We start from the raw sequence: 18,067 nt of genomic DNA, 5'->3' as shown, positions 1-18,067 counted from the left end.
CTATCAAGTAGATATGCAAGGGTGGCAGTGACCCGCGAATAGTTTTTGGTGTTGTCCAAATTCCTCAACAATTGAAGATAATGAACATTCACCCGATTTCCCGAGTTGTTGGGAAAGAATACGGTCCCAAGAGAATACAACAAGTAAGTTGTGGCTGTACGCTTAGTTGTTATTCGATCAATCACCTCATCTGCCTTTTCCCTCTTGAAAGTTCCTTTGAACTTTTTCCTCAGATTCTTCAACAATAGCTTCTTCAACGGGTTTTTTAGTTTGTGTGGTTCCTTTGGGTCATAACCACCAGCCAACTTAAACTCCATCTCGGTTTCATCTTTCCCCCACCCAAGTGTTTCTTCAAGAAGAGCGTAAAGGTCAGACCAAGCCATGTTGTTGTTGAAACCTTCAAATACTGATTGTCCTTCAACTTCAAGGTCAGTAATTTGCTTCACATCGTCCGTTGTTATTGTCATCTCTCCAAACGGAAGATGAAATGTACCGGTTTCAAGCCAATATCGTTCTCTGAAGGCAGAGACCACAACACTATCGTACTCCGTTTGGCAATTGAGGATTCCGGGCCCTAATCTTGTACTTACTATTAGATCTCGAACCAAAGCACATTCCTTACTTAATGGCCAATGTTTATCCCTTTGACACTTGAGCAATTTTGTGCATCTTGCATGGTCCTAAAAAACACAAATATACACAAATATTAACACATATTGGTGAACTCAAATAAACAAACAAAATGGATCACAATCAGTTGAAATTTGAATGCTAAGAAAAACAAGAAAAAACATACCCTTGTCTGGCAGACTTTTGCGGCCCAAGAATCTTTATAACCAAATAAGATGGAAGACTTATCTGGAGCCTCGCCCCAAAGCATTCTGTTCTTCTTTGCTGGCAACAACAGTTCTTTGCCTTTAGGAATATGCAATCCTTTCGGTGCCGGCTCCTTTCTCGGCTTCTTTTCTTTCCTTTGCTTTGGAGGTGAATAAACAAAAATTAGCGTCGACTAAAAGAAGCTTTCGAAAACTTAAAACTTGATAATTTCCCTTCTTTTGTAAGCTTTATGGGGTACTAAAAGAATATAGAGATGGCATGCTAAATGATTCTAGAGTTTCACCTTAATCCCTTGAGGGTTAAACTTCTAATACAGTAATTTTAAGATCTCATAGTCTGTGCTCATGATATACTTGCAGCTTGATGGAGTCATTTGTACCACTAGGCGGGTACTTTTCCACACCGCCCAACCTGGCGGCTCCACCGGGAAGCACATACGGACCTTTTTCTCGCTGCAAACTGTGCAGTGATAAATGTGAGCAAGAAGTTGCTGCTGTTCTGACGGTGGGACGTGCCAATTCACAGTCAGATCAGCACCAAGCAAGCTTGCCTGCGTAGCTGCAGTCCACTGAAGGCGACACAAACAATGGGCTGGATTTGGCTAAGGTATGTATCTCCGTCTCTGCACTGCTCAGAAAATGGTACGCTTAGACTCTTAAAGTAAATATTTCCTCATAATGTAAACATTGTGATGCGTTTCTCTTCTGCAGGCCAAAGATGATAAAACAGAATTACATGCTAAAGTTGCAGTGCTGCAAAAGAAATGGAACGATATCTGCCAATGTCTCCACCACAACAGCTCACCCGTGGAAAGAGATGTTACTCAAGTAGGATCACAAGCATTTCCTTGCATTATGGGTTTTCCAGTTGCGCCAGAGCGGAAAGAAAGAGTTGATAATCATGCTAACACTGTGATAGATGCATCACCAATTGAAAGTGTATGTGATAGTGCACTGGCGAAGTTGCAGCCTAAGACATCAGCACAGGGTGTAACCTTGTCAATTCCCGTTGATTCTAGAGATAAAAGCGAGAGTTCTCCAGACACACTGCACCAAAAACCTTCAAAGTGTGAGGCGAATCCTGCTTACTCTCTATCTGTTGTACTTGATGGTCACGGGTCTCCTTGCTCCGCTGCATCGGTTACAACAGATTTAGGTCTCGGAATACTCTACTCGTTTGTCCAGGACCCAAACCATCCCACTAGTCAAGATAATGAAGAAGTTGATGAGGTCAAAGAAAAACCTCTCAGTCCCCAGCAGCTTCAATTTTCTTCCTGCACTGGGCCTAATTCAGTTGTGCAGTTTGATTCGACAGATTTCAAGCTATTCTGGAAATCTCTTAAAGAAAAGGTTGGCCGACAAGATGAAGCAGTATATGCGGTGAGCCATACTGTAGCTCTCTGCAGATCAGGAAAGGAACGGCGCCTCAGGGCAAGCGTGAAAGGTGATATATGGTTGAGTTTCCACGGGTCTGACATGGTTACCAAAAAGAAACTTGCTATTGCCCTTGCAGAGATGCTATTCGGCAGCAGAGAAAGTGTAATATGTGTGGATTTAGCTTGTCCTGACGGGATCTCTCCACCGAATTCAATCTTTCGTTCCAAAAAGATGAATGGTTTCGACACAAGTTTCAGAGGGAGTTTTATAGTTGACTACATCTATTCAGAGATAAGGAAGAATCCACTGTCAGTAGTTTTTCTCGAAAATGTCGATAAGGCCGATACCGGGATGCATAATTGCCTAGTCCATGCTATCCAGACAGGCAAATTTATTGACTCTCGTGGACGAGAGATTAGTATCAACAATTCTGTCTCCGAGGAAAAGATGCTAGCAGCCCAAAGCTGGCAAATGCAGATACTGATCAGAAATGACCCTGAGTACTGCACCACCGCGTTACGTAATAAGTCCAATGTATTCGTGTCTTCGAGAAACGCCAGTGCTACTCCAGCATTTTTGAACAAGAGGAAGCTGATTGAAACCATGGAAACAGCTAAACGAATTCAGAAAACGTCCAATAAGTGTTTGGACTTGAACTTACCCGTCGAAGCGACTTCAAAAGATTCTACTTTGGCTTCTCTGGATAATTTAACTAACCTAGTGGATGAATGTGTGGTGTTTGAGCCGTTCGACTTGGATTCCCTTGCCAGTGACATACTGATAAAAATGGACGAACGGTATAAGAACAAAATTGGGAATGAGGGTTTCTTGGAAGTTGATTCACAAGCAATGGAGCAAATACTGGCAGCTGCATGGTTTTGCGACAGCAGAAACGCATTGGACAATTGGGTTGAGCATGTTCTTGGCAATACCTTTGCGGAAGCTCGAGAAATGTATAGTGTTGGAGCTGGTACAGTTTTGAAACTTGTTAGTTGTGAAGGGCTTCCAATGCAGGATCAAGCATCGGAATTTTAACTTCCTGCAAAAATCATTCTACAGTGATGGAATTCTTGCAAGTGCCATGTATAAAAAATATAGTATTAATGTAGTAAATTAGAGTCTGTAATTTCAGCTTTAACCTGTTTAATCCCATAGTTCGAATTTTTCCCTTATACCATCTCTTCAGGAAACAAGTGATGCTTTAATTTTTTTTTCATGCTTATTTGAAGTTTGGGCCCAACTTTTCTAAAAATACCCAGCCACTAAGACCAGTGGGTTGAATAGTAAATGAATGCTCAAATTTTCCAAGAAAGCTGTTTTTGGGCATACCAAAAACTTTCAAGGCATACTCCACTATTTCAAAAGGGGATGTTAAATAACAAAATGAGAAAGCCCCTTAACCAAATTTTTTTATAATGATAAATCTGCCCTTTATGTATTAGTGTTAATAATCTGGATTAGTGATTAAATTTTTTGATTAGTGATTAAGATAATTTTCAGAATTATAAGGTTGTTTAGATGAAAAAATTTGGGGAAAAAAAATCAAAGTTTTGGTTAAGAAGGAGAGAAAAAGAAGGAGAAAGTGAGAAAATTTTAATTCTTGATTCGATGGAGGATGAGGAGGGTCATAATTCATCTAAAAAACCTAGGAAAATACATATCAACTACAACAATGATTCCCAAATGGCTTATTTCTTAGGTTATGAGAATGATTTTACACAAACTCAAGCTCAAACACAAACTCAAAATGATGATTTGTATGAGCCAAATCCGGTTGACGAGTACATATATGAGGAACCCAATGCTTCTAATACACAGGTACACTTCTATCTTATGCTCAATCTCACTTATATAGCTCCAAATTATAAAAAGTTTGGATTTTTGCTGCATGGCTCGGCGAACCAGGATCCGGTTCGGCTGACATCTACGAGCCGAATCAACCAAATGATGAACGGTTCGGCTCATTGAATGTGGTTACATCATGCGCCGAACCTATATTTTCCACTTTCAACCCAAATGATTAACGGTTCGGCTCACTGAATCTCCTTTCAAATGCGCCGAACCTATAATTTTCAATTCCAACCCTTTTGCTAGATAGTAGTTCGGCTTATATGAAAGTTTCATAGTAAGACGAACAACATCCTGAACAGCCCGGAATAAAAATTATTACAGGTTCGACTTATATATTCAAAATCGTATAAGCCGAACATGAATTTGTAAATTTTTGGGTTAAAGTAATATTATTGGTTTGGCATATGTTGAGAACTTCGTATAAGCCGAACAACATCCTTAACATCCCGGAATAAAAATTATTACAGGTTCGGCTTATATATTCAAAACTGTATAAGCCGAACATGAATTTGTAAATTTTTGGGTTAAAGTAATGTTGTTGGTTCGGCATATATTGAGAACTTCGTATAAGCCGAAACCTCTTAATGTTTAGGTTTGTCACATAATATTATTATCGTATGAGCCGAACATTAAATTGTTATTTGTTGGGTTAAAATTTTGTTCTTGGTTCGGCACATATTGAGAATGTCGTACCAGCCGAAACCTGTAAATGTTAATGGTGCGACACAGAATATGATTGTCGAATGAGCCAAACATTGCTATTATATTCCTTTTCTAGTATTTACCTTGTGATATTCTTTGTAGATCGTGCTTGAAGGACCTGTAACCATGGAAAATCAACCAGTTCCATTAGAGATAATTCACGAGGATACCAAGGATCACTTCCAAAATGATTTGGTATGTAAGAACTTGGTATTTACCTTAATGTTGTAGGAATATTTCGAAGTTTTTCATACAAATTATTTGTGTTTGAATGAATGTAAAGATGGAAAACTAAACCCGAAGCAGTGGCTTGGGCTGAGGAACACGCGATGAAGATAAATTGCGTACTAGTTGAAGGACGACAAAGCCGAGGGAATCGGTTTGAATTGATTTGTGAGCGAAATGGAACCGGCGATAGAAAGGTTAAAAAGGTTTTTGTATATGTTGGGAAGACCGGGAGAAAGAATAGGATAAAGACGAAGAAAACAAGGTTCCCTTTCAAGATCGTTTTCAACCTCAAGAACAAGAATAAGTCTTTGAACGAAGATGATGAATATTGGGTTATGAATAAAGAAATGGATTGTCGTCATAACCACCCACGTCCATGTGATCTTCATGGACATGCAAAAGTAGCGCGACTCAAACCCAACGAGATTCTAGAAGTGGATAAAATGACACAAGCACGTTTTCCACCGTCTAGGATTCTTAGTAAATTGAAGGCGGGCGACAAGAATAACAAGTCGACTATGCAAACTATCTACAATGCAATAAATAAGATTAGAAGACTCAATTTTCAAGGTAGGATGGTGATGCAACAAGTGATGTGGTTAGGGGTGAAGCATAGCTATACTTGCCAAAAGAATTTGGATGAGTTTGGTCAAGTCACACACCTTTTTCTTGCCCACCCGGAATGCGTCCAATTGACTCTATGCTTCCCACAAGTTCTTATATTGGATTGCACGTATAAGACTAACAAATATGAGATGTCGTTGTTGAACATTGTGGGGCATACGTCGACAAAGGCACCGTTCACCGTGGATTTTTGTTTCTTGAAAAACGAAAAGAAAGAAAGTTATGTTTGGGGGTTAGAACAATTGAAGTTGATCTTCCCGGAGGGTTCTCTTTCTAAAGTGTTCGTTTCCGATCAATATTCATCGTTGATGTATGCTATTAACAAGGTATTTCCGGAAGCATTCAACTTTCTTTGTACGTTTCATATATGGTGCAATGTTAGGAAAAAATGCCAACTGTTAATTCAACCACTTAAGATGAAAGAATTAGAGAATATTGCTAAACTACCGGTGGAGACACGAGTAAAGAAAAGGAAGGAATTCTTGGAAAAACATGAACATAATGAAATGTTGTGGGATTATTTCCAAGGCGAATGGGACGCTTTGGTATGGTCAATCACTGAGGATGTTTACGAATAAAATGTAAAAATGCTTATTAACTATTGGAGGACCGACTACCCTGACGTCATTACTTACTTGCTGAAAGATGTGTTGGAACCTAATAAAGAAAGGTTTGTGTCTTGTTTCACAAATCGACACAAACACTTCGACAACCAAGCCATAAGTACGGTAGAGTCGGCTCATTATCGGTTGAAGAAGAACGTTTTTGGATGTGTTGACACGTTTGCCACGGTATTTAACTCAATTGATGAATATTTCAAAAGTGATGTTGTGAGAATTAAAGAGTCTTTCGAGCATAACCGTATGTTCAAACACAAGAATTATAATAGTAAATGGATATGAGGATTAAGTCATAGAGTCTCTCATCTATGCATTGACAAATTGATGAAAGAAGTAGATTTGATTGAGAAGTTAGGCGCCAACTTGGAGGAAGAATGTGTTTCTAAAATGAAAACATCTATGGGACTTCCATGCCGCCACGACATACTTCGGAACAAGGATGGTATTATACCATTTGAGGATATTGATCATTTTTGGAAACAATTAAGCTTCGATCCTCTCCCAACCGAAGACGACGAGGATGATCTAGAAATTTGGGACACGACAAATGGGAAAAAGTTGGCGGAGATGTATAGGAAGATGTTCGAGCTCAAAAACAAATATTTTGGGACAACATGATGCCGGTTATGTATCCTTTCACCCAAGAAAATATTTTGGAACCGGAGAAGAGTGAACCGAAAGGTAGAAAGAGTAAAAAAATGAATAATTTTCAAACTAGACAAGCCAACAAGGAACTATTGGCTACTCATAGGGATCCATACGGCGTTGACTTCCATGATGCAAGATATGAGAAGGCAAAGAAGGAAATTGAGAAGGTGATGAAGGAGGAAGTAGTGAAAGTTCCAAAAAAACGTGGTCGTCCAAGTATTCAAAAATCGGAAACAAGTAACAAAGAGGTCGATGAGAATGATTTTCCGTCACAAGCAAAGGATATTAAAAAGGATGTCAAGGGCAAGAGTAAGATGTATCCTTCACAAACTAACATAAAGGAGAAAAGGACCGTACATGAAATTGGTAGGATGAGAGGGCCAAGAAGAGATAAGTCCGGTAACTATTTGAGGCCTATCAATTTTATATACGATAACTACTTGGAAGATCTATCGCCGATAATTCATGAGCATATTGTAACAATGGACCACGTAAATGGTGATGGAAATTGTGGATATTACGTCGCGGCGGAACAACTTGGTCCTTTTAAGGAAGGGAACAATCCGGTGCCCCATGAAAATGAAGTCAACTATATTAGGCAACGATTGTTACAAACGCTACGCCGAAACAAAGATTTCTACAAGACAATGATGAGAGGAGTCCAAGAGGATATGCAGGGGTGGCAGCAGAATACATTGCATTCGAACGTCGTCTACATGGGGATTTTATAATCACCCAAGAACATTGGATGATGATGCCTATTTGTGGGTTTTTAATAGCGGAGGCATTCGATTGCGTCGTACATTGTTTCGGGTGGACGGGTAGTAGTTTTACTTACGCGCCTCCAACAAGACCTTGCCATGATGGTGTAAAAGATAGAAGACTTGTTATTGGATTTGTTCAAAATTGTCATTTTATCGTCCTCAAACTTAGACCCGGTTGCCCATTACCACCCTTGATGAGTGAAGCATTTTGGCCTGGATTTGAAAATAATTATGCGATGGATTGGTGTGCAAATTATGCGATGGAAATGGATCTTTGGATTTCTTTGAATATGCAGCCCCCAAGTGGACAAGTAATTACGTTTTCAAGTTATGAGGATAATAAGCAAGAGGTCAGTAAAGAGGATGAGAAAGAGGTCAGTGAAGAGGATGCAATTCGTTTAGGATCTCCATAAAAAAAATTCATGGATTTATCCGCGTATTTTTTGTCTTTTCATTTTCGTGAATGATGAGGATGATATTTTGACTAGATTTCAGTTACATGTACCCATCAAAACGAAATAGTTGAATGATTTACTTTTTGGTTATGGAATGTGTTGTTTTCTAGAATCTGGAACCATGAACACAGGAGATGGTTCGGCTTGTATCGTTAGTTACAGGATAAGCCGAACCTGACAAAAAAACTCTGGTTTTTTGTCAGGTTCGGCTTATAACATTATTTCAATGAAAGCCGAACCTGACAACAAATAAACACAGAGTTTTTTTGTCAGGTTCGGCTTATCCTGTAATTCCGGTTATGCGTCGAACCTGACAACAACAAAATCAGAGTTTTTGCCAGGTTCGGCGCATAACGTGAATTACAGGATAAGCCGAACCTTACATGATTCATGAACACAATAATTATTATATCATTCCAAATAGACTTTTCAAATTCATTGAAAATGTAGATTACACACCCGTTACATAATAGCCTGACAATAAATTTCTAGTCGAATTCTACTAATATTCAAAACGGGTAATGAGAAACCTTCTAAGAATGTAGTAGTGATCTTTGTATTCGAAATTCTTTCATTTCCATCTTCGCCATTCCTCTAGAGCTCGATCTTCAATCTCAGAGTTTGTTTCACCCTTGAGACGATATAGACTCACAATCCGAACTAAAGCTATAAAGTCTTTGATCGTTTTTTTAATAGTTTCAATTCGGCAAAACAAGGCCACACTATCCCGGTTGTGAGGATTACCCGTTTCGGTGCTGAAGGCTTCATGAATTTTAATTAAGTAGTACATACTCATCAAACCCTTCACTCGTCGTTCTTCACCCTTCTTTGGATAGTATGCTATGTAATTAGTGCAAAGAGACAAATCTTCTTATAAAGTAAACTCATGAGTTGGGGGTGCCATTTTTTTAGGTATATGCTCTGAAGATACATCCTACTCATGTATGTATATATATATATTACGGGTTCCAACGGATATATATTTCAAACAAGAGTCATTCATAGATTCTTGTGCAAATAAAGACAATGTTCGGCTCATAATAAGGTTAGAACATAAGCCGAATTTGTTTATGTAACGGCTATAATTTCAAATTTTGAAACTTCTAATAGGTTCGGCGCATATTAATTTGCATATCTAAGCCGAATCATATTAGTATTCGAAGAAGTACCATTTTCGTTCATGAATGAAAAGGGTATATTATGCAAAACCTTGCAAATGAAGGGCATATCATTAATATTACTAACGAATAAACTGTCGTAATTATAGGTTCGGCGCAACACTAATACTACCGAATAAATCGAACCTGTAGGACAATGTTCGGCTCATAAGAAGGTTAGAACATAAGACGAATTTGTTTAAGTAACGGCTAGCATTTAAGATTTTTAAACTTCTAATAGGTTCGGCGCATATTAGTTCGCATATCTAAGCCGAATCATATTAATATTCGGCGTGTAACTAACAATACAGGATAAGCCGAACCTGACAAAAAAATGGAACCATGAACACATGAGATGGTTCGGCTTGTATCATTAGTTACAGGATAAGCCTAACCTGACAAAAAAAATCCATTATTTTTTTGTTGTCAGGTTCGGCTTACAGTGAAATAATGTTATAAGCCGAACCTGACAAAAAATCAGAGTTTTTTGTCAGGTTCGGCTTATCCTGTAATTCCCGATATGCGCCGAACCTGGCGAACTTTATAAATTCCAGGTAAAGTTTATAATTCCACAAATTACAGGATATTGATTAAAACATGAAATTCAAGGTGTCCATAACACAATCCCAGCACCATTAAAAACAAAGTTCAGCACCTAAAAGGCAAGGTGTTTGAGGCACCATAAAAGTGTACATAAAAGTTAAGAAAACATTAAAAGGAACTTGGAAAAATTAAAGGGCACTTAACCACGACCCCTCTTCTTAGTTCCACGACCACCTCTTCTTCCACCTTGGTCTTCATATTCCAACGCCCTATTACCGTGTTGGTCGGTAGCACCATCTCCACTTGTACCTTCACCACTTGTCGAGACCTATTAGTGGTAGGCCTTTGTGCGGGTTCCTCGGGTCCTTGTCCTTTGTTGATGATTGCACCCCACTTGTTGTAGATGTGTTTTTGTTCTTCCACGGTCAATGGTGTTTTGCAACCAAGTTTGGCCTTCATTTTTTTCAACATCTCCCTACCCGCGGCAATTTATTTTTTCATTTGCCAACAACTTATAACCGGTGAGGTTGAAGACATTTTTACCATAACTAATATATGAAAATAGTATAAAGTGAAGTCATTCTTACCATTATCTTGAAAGCGTTGACTACATCTTCGGAAGTAGACTTGTTGGTGATCTTGATTGCCTTGGCCTTCCCCTTATGAGCTATCTTCTGACTCTCCTTATTTATAATGAAGGGATGAGAAATTTGGTTATACCAATCCATATAGCCCGGATCCTCTTCACATGGATGATGTGATTGTAGATTGTAGTAAGTAGAGTATCGTTCAAACTCGAACTTGTGAAGGATTTTCGAAAATTGAATAAAATTGTTTCAAAGATATAAGAAAATACCAAGACTCAGGATTCCACAATGACCAATCAATATTCATGCAATTCTTTCTTTTAAAGTGATCTAATATTTTGCCTCTAATAGATTTTTGAAGTAATAGATGTAATCACCAAGCATGAAACATCAAAAGTTTTAAAACCAAGCATGCTCCATCAAAATAATTCATAACAACTCAATAAAAATCATTATTCTTTGAAGTTCTATGCAAATAATCATATAAAATAATTGCAATAAATAAATAAAATAGAATTATACCAATTTTCATGAAACAATGGCTTCCTCCGTTGCCTTGGCTAAGGGGTTTAGATTCTCATATTAATCACTTGCTCAAAATACATGTTTAAAGCTCCAAAAGTTGATTAAAAGAAGTAAACAATGCAACAGAAAAATCGCAACAGCAGTTCCTGTTGCGAAGTTGCTGTTACTCCGTTACAGAAAAGAATTGGTGACGGAGGATGAAGGTCTGTGGTTTATTGTTCTGTTACAAAGGGAAGCTGTTGCAGTTTTGCAAATTTGAGACTTTATTCTTATATGCAACACTTGTTCTTCAGCAGCAGCAGGAAACTCGACAGTTTCTGTAACTTTCTGCAACTCGATCTTCTTAGCTCTGTGGCTCTTCAAACTCCTCCAAACTCTTATAACCTTCTCTATTGACCCTAGGATTCCTATTTATACATAACAGGCCCCTTGAATCTCTCCCAAATCGCCTCAAATTTCCCTTTTTCTTTCTTGGCAGTTACGGCAATAATCGCTTCCCAAATTTGTTTCACACGTTTTCGAGCTCTCCCAATGGTATAAAACTCTTCCTTAGGTAGAATATATCCTGTTTTGATAGTTTACTTTCCTTAAATCTCTTTTAATAACCAATTTTTAACCCATGAAGCCGTGTTTCCTTATTTGACTTTGATTCCAATTTCCGGCTATTCTAGCCCAAGTTGATCGGTCCAATTGCTTCTAATGATCTTCTTAGGCCATATAAAGTTAATCCCAACCAATTTCCAGTGTTTAATCTCCCTGAAAACTCTTCAGAATTCATTCCAAACTTCATCAGCGAGAACGCTGTTTTTCCCGCCAATTTCCTATTTGAAACGTGAAGAAGGTGACCTCCCCCTATCCTGTACTGTTCTCCCTTTAGCAGCTGCCTGGAAATAGGTTACCCCTTAGTGATTAGGTTACCCCTTATCAAAAATCGAGGGTCCGTATAGTGATTTTTCTGGGACATTTTCCGCACTTTTCCGGGGTTGCTCCGGGGTATTTCCGGGGTGCTTCCGGTACTCTATCAACGGAGGTCCAAACGCCGCATTTTCAGCCAATTTCGCCTCAAAATTTTATTCTTCTAAAAACCCCTACAAATAAATAAAATAAGCAAATAAGTACAAAATCGAGCACTAACACTATATACAATTGAGCTATATTAGACACATAAATGCGTCTATCAAATACCCCCAAACTTATTATTTGCTAGTCCCGAGCAAATCAAAACTACAAAATAAAATCCTAACTCACTTTTGCAGGCATCGTAGATTGCATTTAGCGTATGCAATAAGCCTTTAAACCCCTAGGTGGCCCTAGTGGCCGAGTTATAGTCTCGGGAAGGCTTACTAGAGATATACCCACAAAATCTTTACTCCAGACCCTAGCTATCTAGGCAGAACCTTGGAAGGCACTAAAGAACCTCCTTGGTTGGCATACTTATTGATTACAAGAGGAAGTACCCTGATGCGAAATTCCAATTGATGTACACGAGTTTGCACTCAAGTGTACTAAAATTCATATATAAGTGACAGAGCTCTACTAAGATAGTTTCACAATGGACATCATATTCGGAGTCAAACTAAACACATGGATAGATTAAGAGATGGATATAGAAAAACATAGATGGTTTTGATGTTGACTAAGTGAACAATGTTTCTCATATCTGTCTGAAGGCCACTGCCAAAATGAACCTATCCTAATGGATTGAGATACTGGTCTAACTAATATCAACACATCTGGCATATACAAGGGAACCAGTGGTCGATAACCTAAATCTAGATCAACAAACTGGCATATACAAGGGAACCAGTGGTTGACTACATAGAACAATTTTTCGATCTTTTTCGATCTTTTTTTTTTAACGTCATGAATAGGTCTTTTTAATCCAAGCGCATGCTTCTTGTCAGCAGATTACATGATAGTTCCCTCGGGTTCTGCATTCCACGCTTGTTTAGGCGACGGAGACAGGGAGAACACACACATATTGCTATCCAAGTGTTAATATTTATTCCGATTGGTCTCATGGTAACAACTTGAATCGTGAGCCCCACCTAATCACTTAGACAAACATAGTTTAAAATGAAAAATAAAAACAGAAGTGAAAAGGACTCAACGAGATATGGCGAAACTATCATGTTATTTCTAACACCTGAGCTCTGTGCTTTTGTGAATAGACTCTTCTAGATGTTTCCATCTAGTCAGATTGGTCCCTTAACTCCTAAAACCAAAATGCTTCCATCCACTTAGATTGGTTAGAGATATCCTCAACATGCATAAATTTCTAGGCTCTGGAGTTTATTTATAATGCAACTAAAAAGTTTCTCCCGTACCCCCAAACTTAAATCTAACATTTTCCTCAATGTTCTAAAGATAAAATTAAAAGCATGAACAAGGAAAAAATGTTACCATTTGAAGCAAAAGAGTTAAGGAAAGATATTACCTGGTTGCATGAGAATGGGTTACCACCCAAGAAGTGCTAAGTTTAAAGTCTTCAGCCGGACATAAGTACCACAAAATGGCTAGTTACATTTCAAATCGTATATCAATAATCGAGACAACTGCGGGTCAACAAAACCAAATAAAACTGCCACTAATATGAGACAAATGCTCAAAATCAGAAGAATGAGCAGATAGAGCACAAACTGATTCAAAGTTTCTCGCAAGACAACTAGATTTATCTGGTGCACCCTCTTGGGCTTCATATGAGTGTCTCGACAAATAGATTCATCAGAAAAACGGGTCTATAAGTTATCATTTTACTCTTGGACAGTATCATGAGGATCAGGTTGTGGAGTCTGAATAGACTCAGGGAATACCTCACTAGGATCGAGTCCCAAGTTAGGAACTCTGGATAATTGAAAATCACAAGAATCATCACTACCCCCAAACTTAGGGTTTTCACTACCCTCTGACAAACCTCTAATTATTGCTTGATTTTCCGGATCTCCCCAGTCCTTAAAATCAAGAGCTTCTTCTAAACAAGGGGTTAAGGTAGATTCAGAAACTAGTAATGGTTCAAACTTACCTTTCTAGTGATCAGTATCTAACAGAGGAACAGAATCCAACAGAGCATTTACTTGTTTAATGTTGCTATCATTGTCGAGATCCATGCTAAAATGGGCTAGACAACTCTATAATGGATCTTCCGATATGGTGTTTGGTAAGGAATCCGGAACTAAGGTTCCTATCATGTCCACTTCTTCAGTGAATGTGTCATCTAGCTCAGAATGTAGCTTATTGACATTAAAAATATTCATCTCAATAGTCATATTACCAAAAGATAGATTCATGATACCATTTCGACAGTTTATAATTGCATTAGACGTAGCTAAGAATGGGCGACCTAAAATCACAGGTATTTGGTTCTCTGGGTCAGGGACAGATTGAGTATCTAGGACCACGAAATCCACAGGATAAATAAACTTGTCGACCTCAATAATAACATCCTCTATCACACCACGAGGAATTTTGACAGACCTATCAGCTAACTGGAGTGTTATCTTGGTAGGTTTCAGTTCACCAAGTCCTAGATTTAAGTAGACATGGTATGGTAGTAAATTCACACTGGCTCCTAAGTCAAGTAAAGCTTTTTCTACCCGGTGTTCTCCTATTGTTCAAGCAATGGTAGGGGAACCTGGGTCTTTGTACTTAGGAGTTGTGGTGCTCTGAATGATCGAACTTACATGACTAGCTAAAAAGGATTTTTTAGGGACACTAAGCTTTCGCTTTCGGGTACACATATCCTTAAGGAACTTGGCATAAGTTGGTAGTTGCCTAATTGCTTCTAGTAATGGAAGGTTTATGGTAACTTTCTTAAAAACCTCCATTATGTCATTAAAGTTGGATTCACTCTTTGTTGGTGCTAGTAGCTGGGGAAATGGGGCTCTAGGCATAAAATAGGGCCTCTCAGGAACCGAATCGGCATCATTAGAAACTTTATCAGTCTCTTCAGCTATGGATGGTCCTGAGGGGTGAACTACAGTATGCTCACTATCAGGCACGGTTACCTTGTTATCTATAACTCTACCACTCCTAAGGGTTTTGATTGCATTCACATGATCAGATGATCTTCCTCCTATTTAATGAACTCCTCTAGGATTAGGTTGTGTCTGACTAGGAAAACTCTCATTATATCTCTCACTTATAATTTTAGCCATTTGGCCAATTTGAAGATCTAACTTAGCAATAGCCTTGTTAGTGTTTATAAAATTATGATTGGTTTCCTCTTGAAAACTAGCCTGGTTCTTTTGTAATATACTAAGAGATTACTCCACGCTAGTTAGTCTATTCTCAAAAGGGTTCTGGATTTGGGCTTGACCTGAAGAGTTCTTATTATAAACAAAACCTGGGGGAAGTTGAGAATTACTAGACTGTTCTTGACTCTGGCCCTTAGACCATGAGAAATTAGGATGGTTTCTCCAACCAGGGTTGTAGGTTTCTGAGTATGGATCAAACCTCTGACGGTTCTCGAATCTAGTGTTATTATAAAGAGCATTGGCTTGCTCTTCATTATTCTGGCCTTCCCGAATAGGCTCCCCTCTACCACTAGTGTGACCCAATTCCAAAGCTTCTAACCTCTTTGCTATAGCAGCAATTCTGGCATCTGACTCATAGCCTTCTTATACCCTATTGACTATTTCCCATTGTTGGGTTTTATCGGCGATGTCATTCAAAAATTCCCCGCGTCAACAATTTGGTTTTCAAACCCACCAGTGCACAAGGATTCAACCATGGTTGTTGTCGAATAATCTAAACCCTCATAAAGGATTTGAACTAGCCTAACATTTTCTATACCATGTTGAGGACATTGGGATATCAAGTCATTGAACCTTTCCAAATGCCTATACAGGGATTCTCCCTCTTGTTGAGAAAAAGTACATATTTGCGTCCTAATAGACGATATTTTATTCCTCGGGAAAAAATTTCTGTGAAAAGGCAGATGTAAGTTGGTCATAGGTTTCAATTGACTCAGGAGGCAAACTATACAACCATGATTTGGATTTATCTTTTAAGGAAAAGGGGAATAACCTAAGTTTCAGAGCATCATCATCTAGGTTTCTAATTCGTAGAGTACTACAAATTTCCTCAAAATCCCTAATATGAAAATAGGGGTTTTCATTTTCTTTCCCTAAAAATATTGGGAGCATCTGTAGAGTCCCAGGTTTTAATTCATAAGTTGCTTCTGTGTCAGCTAACTTAATACACGACGGACGAGTAGTCCTAGTCGGATTTAACAGTGCTTTCAAAGTTGCCATTTCTGGCGCTATCGGAGTATTAGGGATTATTCCCTCAGTAAAATACGTATGTTCAAAATCGGACCTTTCGAGAACAGGACTTTCTAAATTAAGGTAATCAAGATCTTTAGAATTACTAGGTTCCTCCCTAATGAATCGACCTAAAGCGTCTCTTTTACGTTCTGGCATACAAAAGAATGTGGAAGGGAATTCTAAGCAATCACAAAGCAAGGCTGACTCAACCAAATCAAACCTATTGATTTCTAGAAAACAAAAAGCATGATGGCTCCACTTAGATTGTTTCTAGACTAGCTTCTATCTCTCGAAGGGGAATTCGTTACAAGTTGAGCAAACCCCTCTGGATCAATCCGAGATAATGTGAGATGAAACTGAGGCGACGGAAGCTTAATGGAGCTTTGATACCCAAGGCCTCACCGGCGTTACAAGGCGGCTTGTTTCAACTCCCAGAAGTCATCATGAACTTTGAAGTTGCTTAAAAGGTAACCAATATCCTTCGAAAAATTGTCCTAACAAGCTCGATACCCTATAGGTCTCTTTCTAATCAGATTTTAAATCTTGGGTTCGCTTTAGGTTTTGTTTTCCTAAGGAGGGAAAGAAGGGAGCGGTGATGAAATCCGAACCCTTATCTTATATGGCCAGTCCTTGCCCTTTACTAGGAAAATAAATGTCTGTATTCAGTCCTCAACAAATATGCACCTTAAGGAATACAGTAACTCGCTGACAGGGGATTCGCGAGTGTTCAGATTCTTACCTCCCGTTCCAGATGGGGGATGGATCGGTTGTAGTCGACTCGGGCCACTGACTCATGTGTCAGTGTACGAACCCAAGGTGCAGAGACAATATCGTAATTGTCCTCCTTCTCTGCAAACATTTTAATATTTAAAGATACCCTTCCGTAGGGTATAAAAAAATAATGTCCAAAAGTTTAAAATCCAAAGTCCAAAAGAAAAGAAAAAATTACAAAATAGTAAAGAAACCCAAATACAATTTCTAAAAAGTAATAAAATCTATAAAAAAATTAAAAGAATACTAAAAAAAAAAATCTTCTTCTTCACTCCTTTGGATTCTTCTTTCCTTTTCTTATAGCTCGCTCCAAATGTGAAAAGAATCAAAAAAATACCAAACCAGTAAAAGAACAAAAATAATAAAAAAAACTAAAAAAAAAACTAAAAAAACTAATCTAAAACCCTAAAAACAAGTCCGCGTCGGCGGCGCCAAAAATTGATGTGATTGTAGATTGTAGTAAGTAGAGTATCGTTCAAACTCGAACTTGTGAAGGATTTTCGAAAATTGAATAAAATTGTTTCAAAGATATAAGAAAATACCAAGGCTCAGGATTCCACCAATGACCAATCAAGAGATAAATTCTAATCAATATTCATGCAATTCTTTCTTTTAAAGTGATCTAATATTTTGCCTCTAATAGAGTTTTGAAGTAATAGTTTTAATCACCAAGCATGAAACATCAAAAGTTTTAAAACCAAGCATGATCCATCAAAATAATTCACAACAACTCAATAAAAATCAATTATTCTTTGAAGTTCTATGCAAATAATTGCAATAAATAAATAAAATAGAATTATACCAATTTTCATGAAACAATGGCTTCCTCCGTTGCCTTGGCTAAGGGGTTTAGCTTCTCATATTAATCACTTGCTCAAAATACATGTTTAAAGCTCCAAAAGTTGATTAAAAGAAGTAAACAATGCAACAGAAAAATCGCAACAGCAGTTCCTGTTGCGAAGTTGCTGTTACTCCGTTATAGAAAAAGAATTGGTGACGGAGGATGAAGGTCTGTGGTTTACTGTTCTGTTACAAAGGGAAGCTGTAGCAGTGTTGCAAATTTGAGACATTGTTCTTATTTGCAACACTTGTTCTTCAGTAGCAGCAGAAAACTC

General features: G+C 38.2%; 1 protein-coding gene and 1 pseudogene across 1 annotated transcript; both read left to right on the top strand.

The window, feature by feature from the left end:
- Positions 1–381: 381 nt before the first annotated feature.
- On the top strand, positions 382–3,248 carry LOC113312958 (protein DWARF 53-LIKE-like). Its single transcript, XM_026561691.1, has 4 exons — positions 382–428; positions 1,197–1,341; positions 1,396–1,443; positions 1,548–3,248. The coding sequence occupies exons 1-4, from the start codon at positions 382–384 to the stop codon at positions 3,246–3,248; spliced, it is 1,941 nt and encodes a 646-aa protein (XP_026417476.1).
- Positions 3,249–15,704: 12,456 nt separating this feature from the next.
- Positions 15,705–15,804, top strand: LOC113314531 (annotated as a pseudogene).
- Positions 15,805–18,067: the final 2,263 nt, after the last annotated feature.

Source organism: Papaver somniferum, chromosome 9 (assembly GCF_003573695.1).
Source record: "Papaver somniferum cultivar HN1 chromosome 9, ASM357369v1, whole genome shotgun sequence".
NCBI classification, from domain to species: Eukaryota; Viridiplantae; Streptophyta; class Magnoliopsida; order Ranunculales; family Papaveraceae; genus Papaver; species Papaver somniferum.
This window is presented reverse-complemented; position numbering and strand designations above follow the sequence as displayed.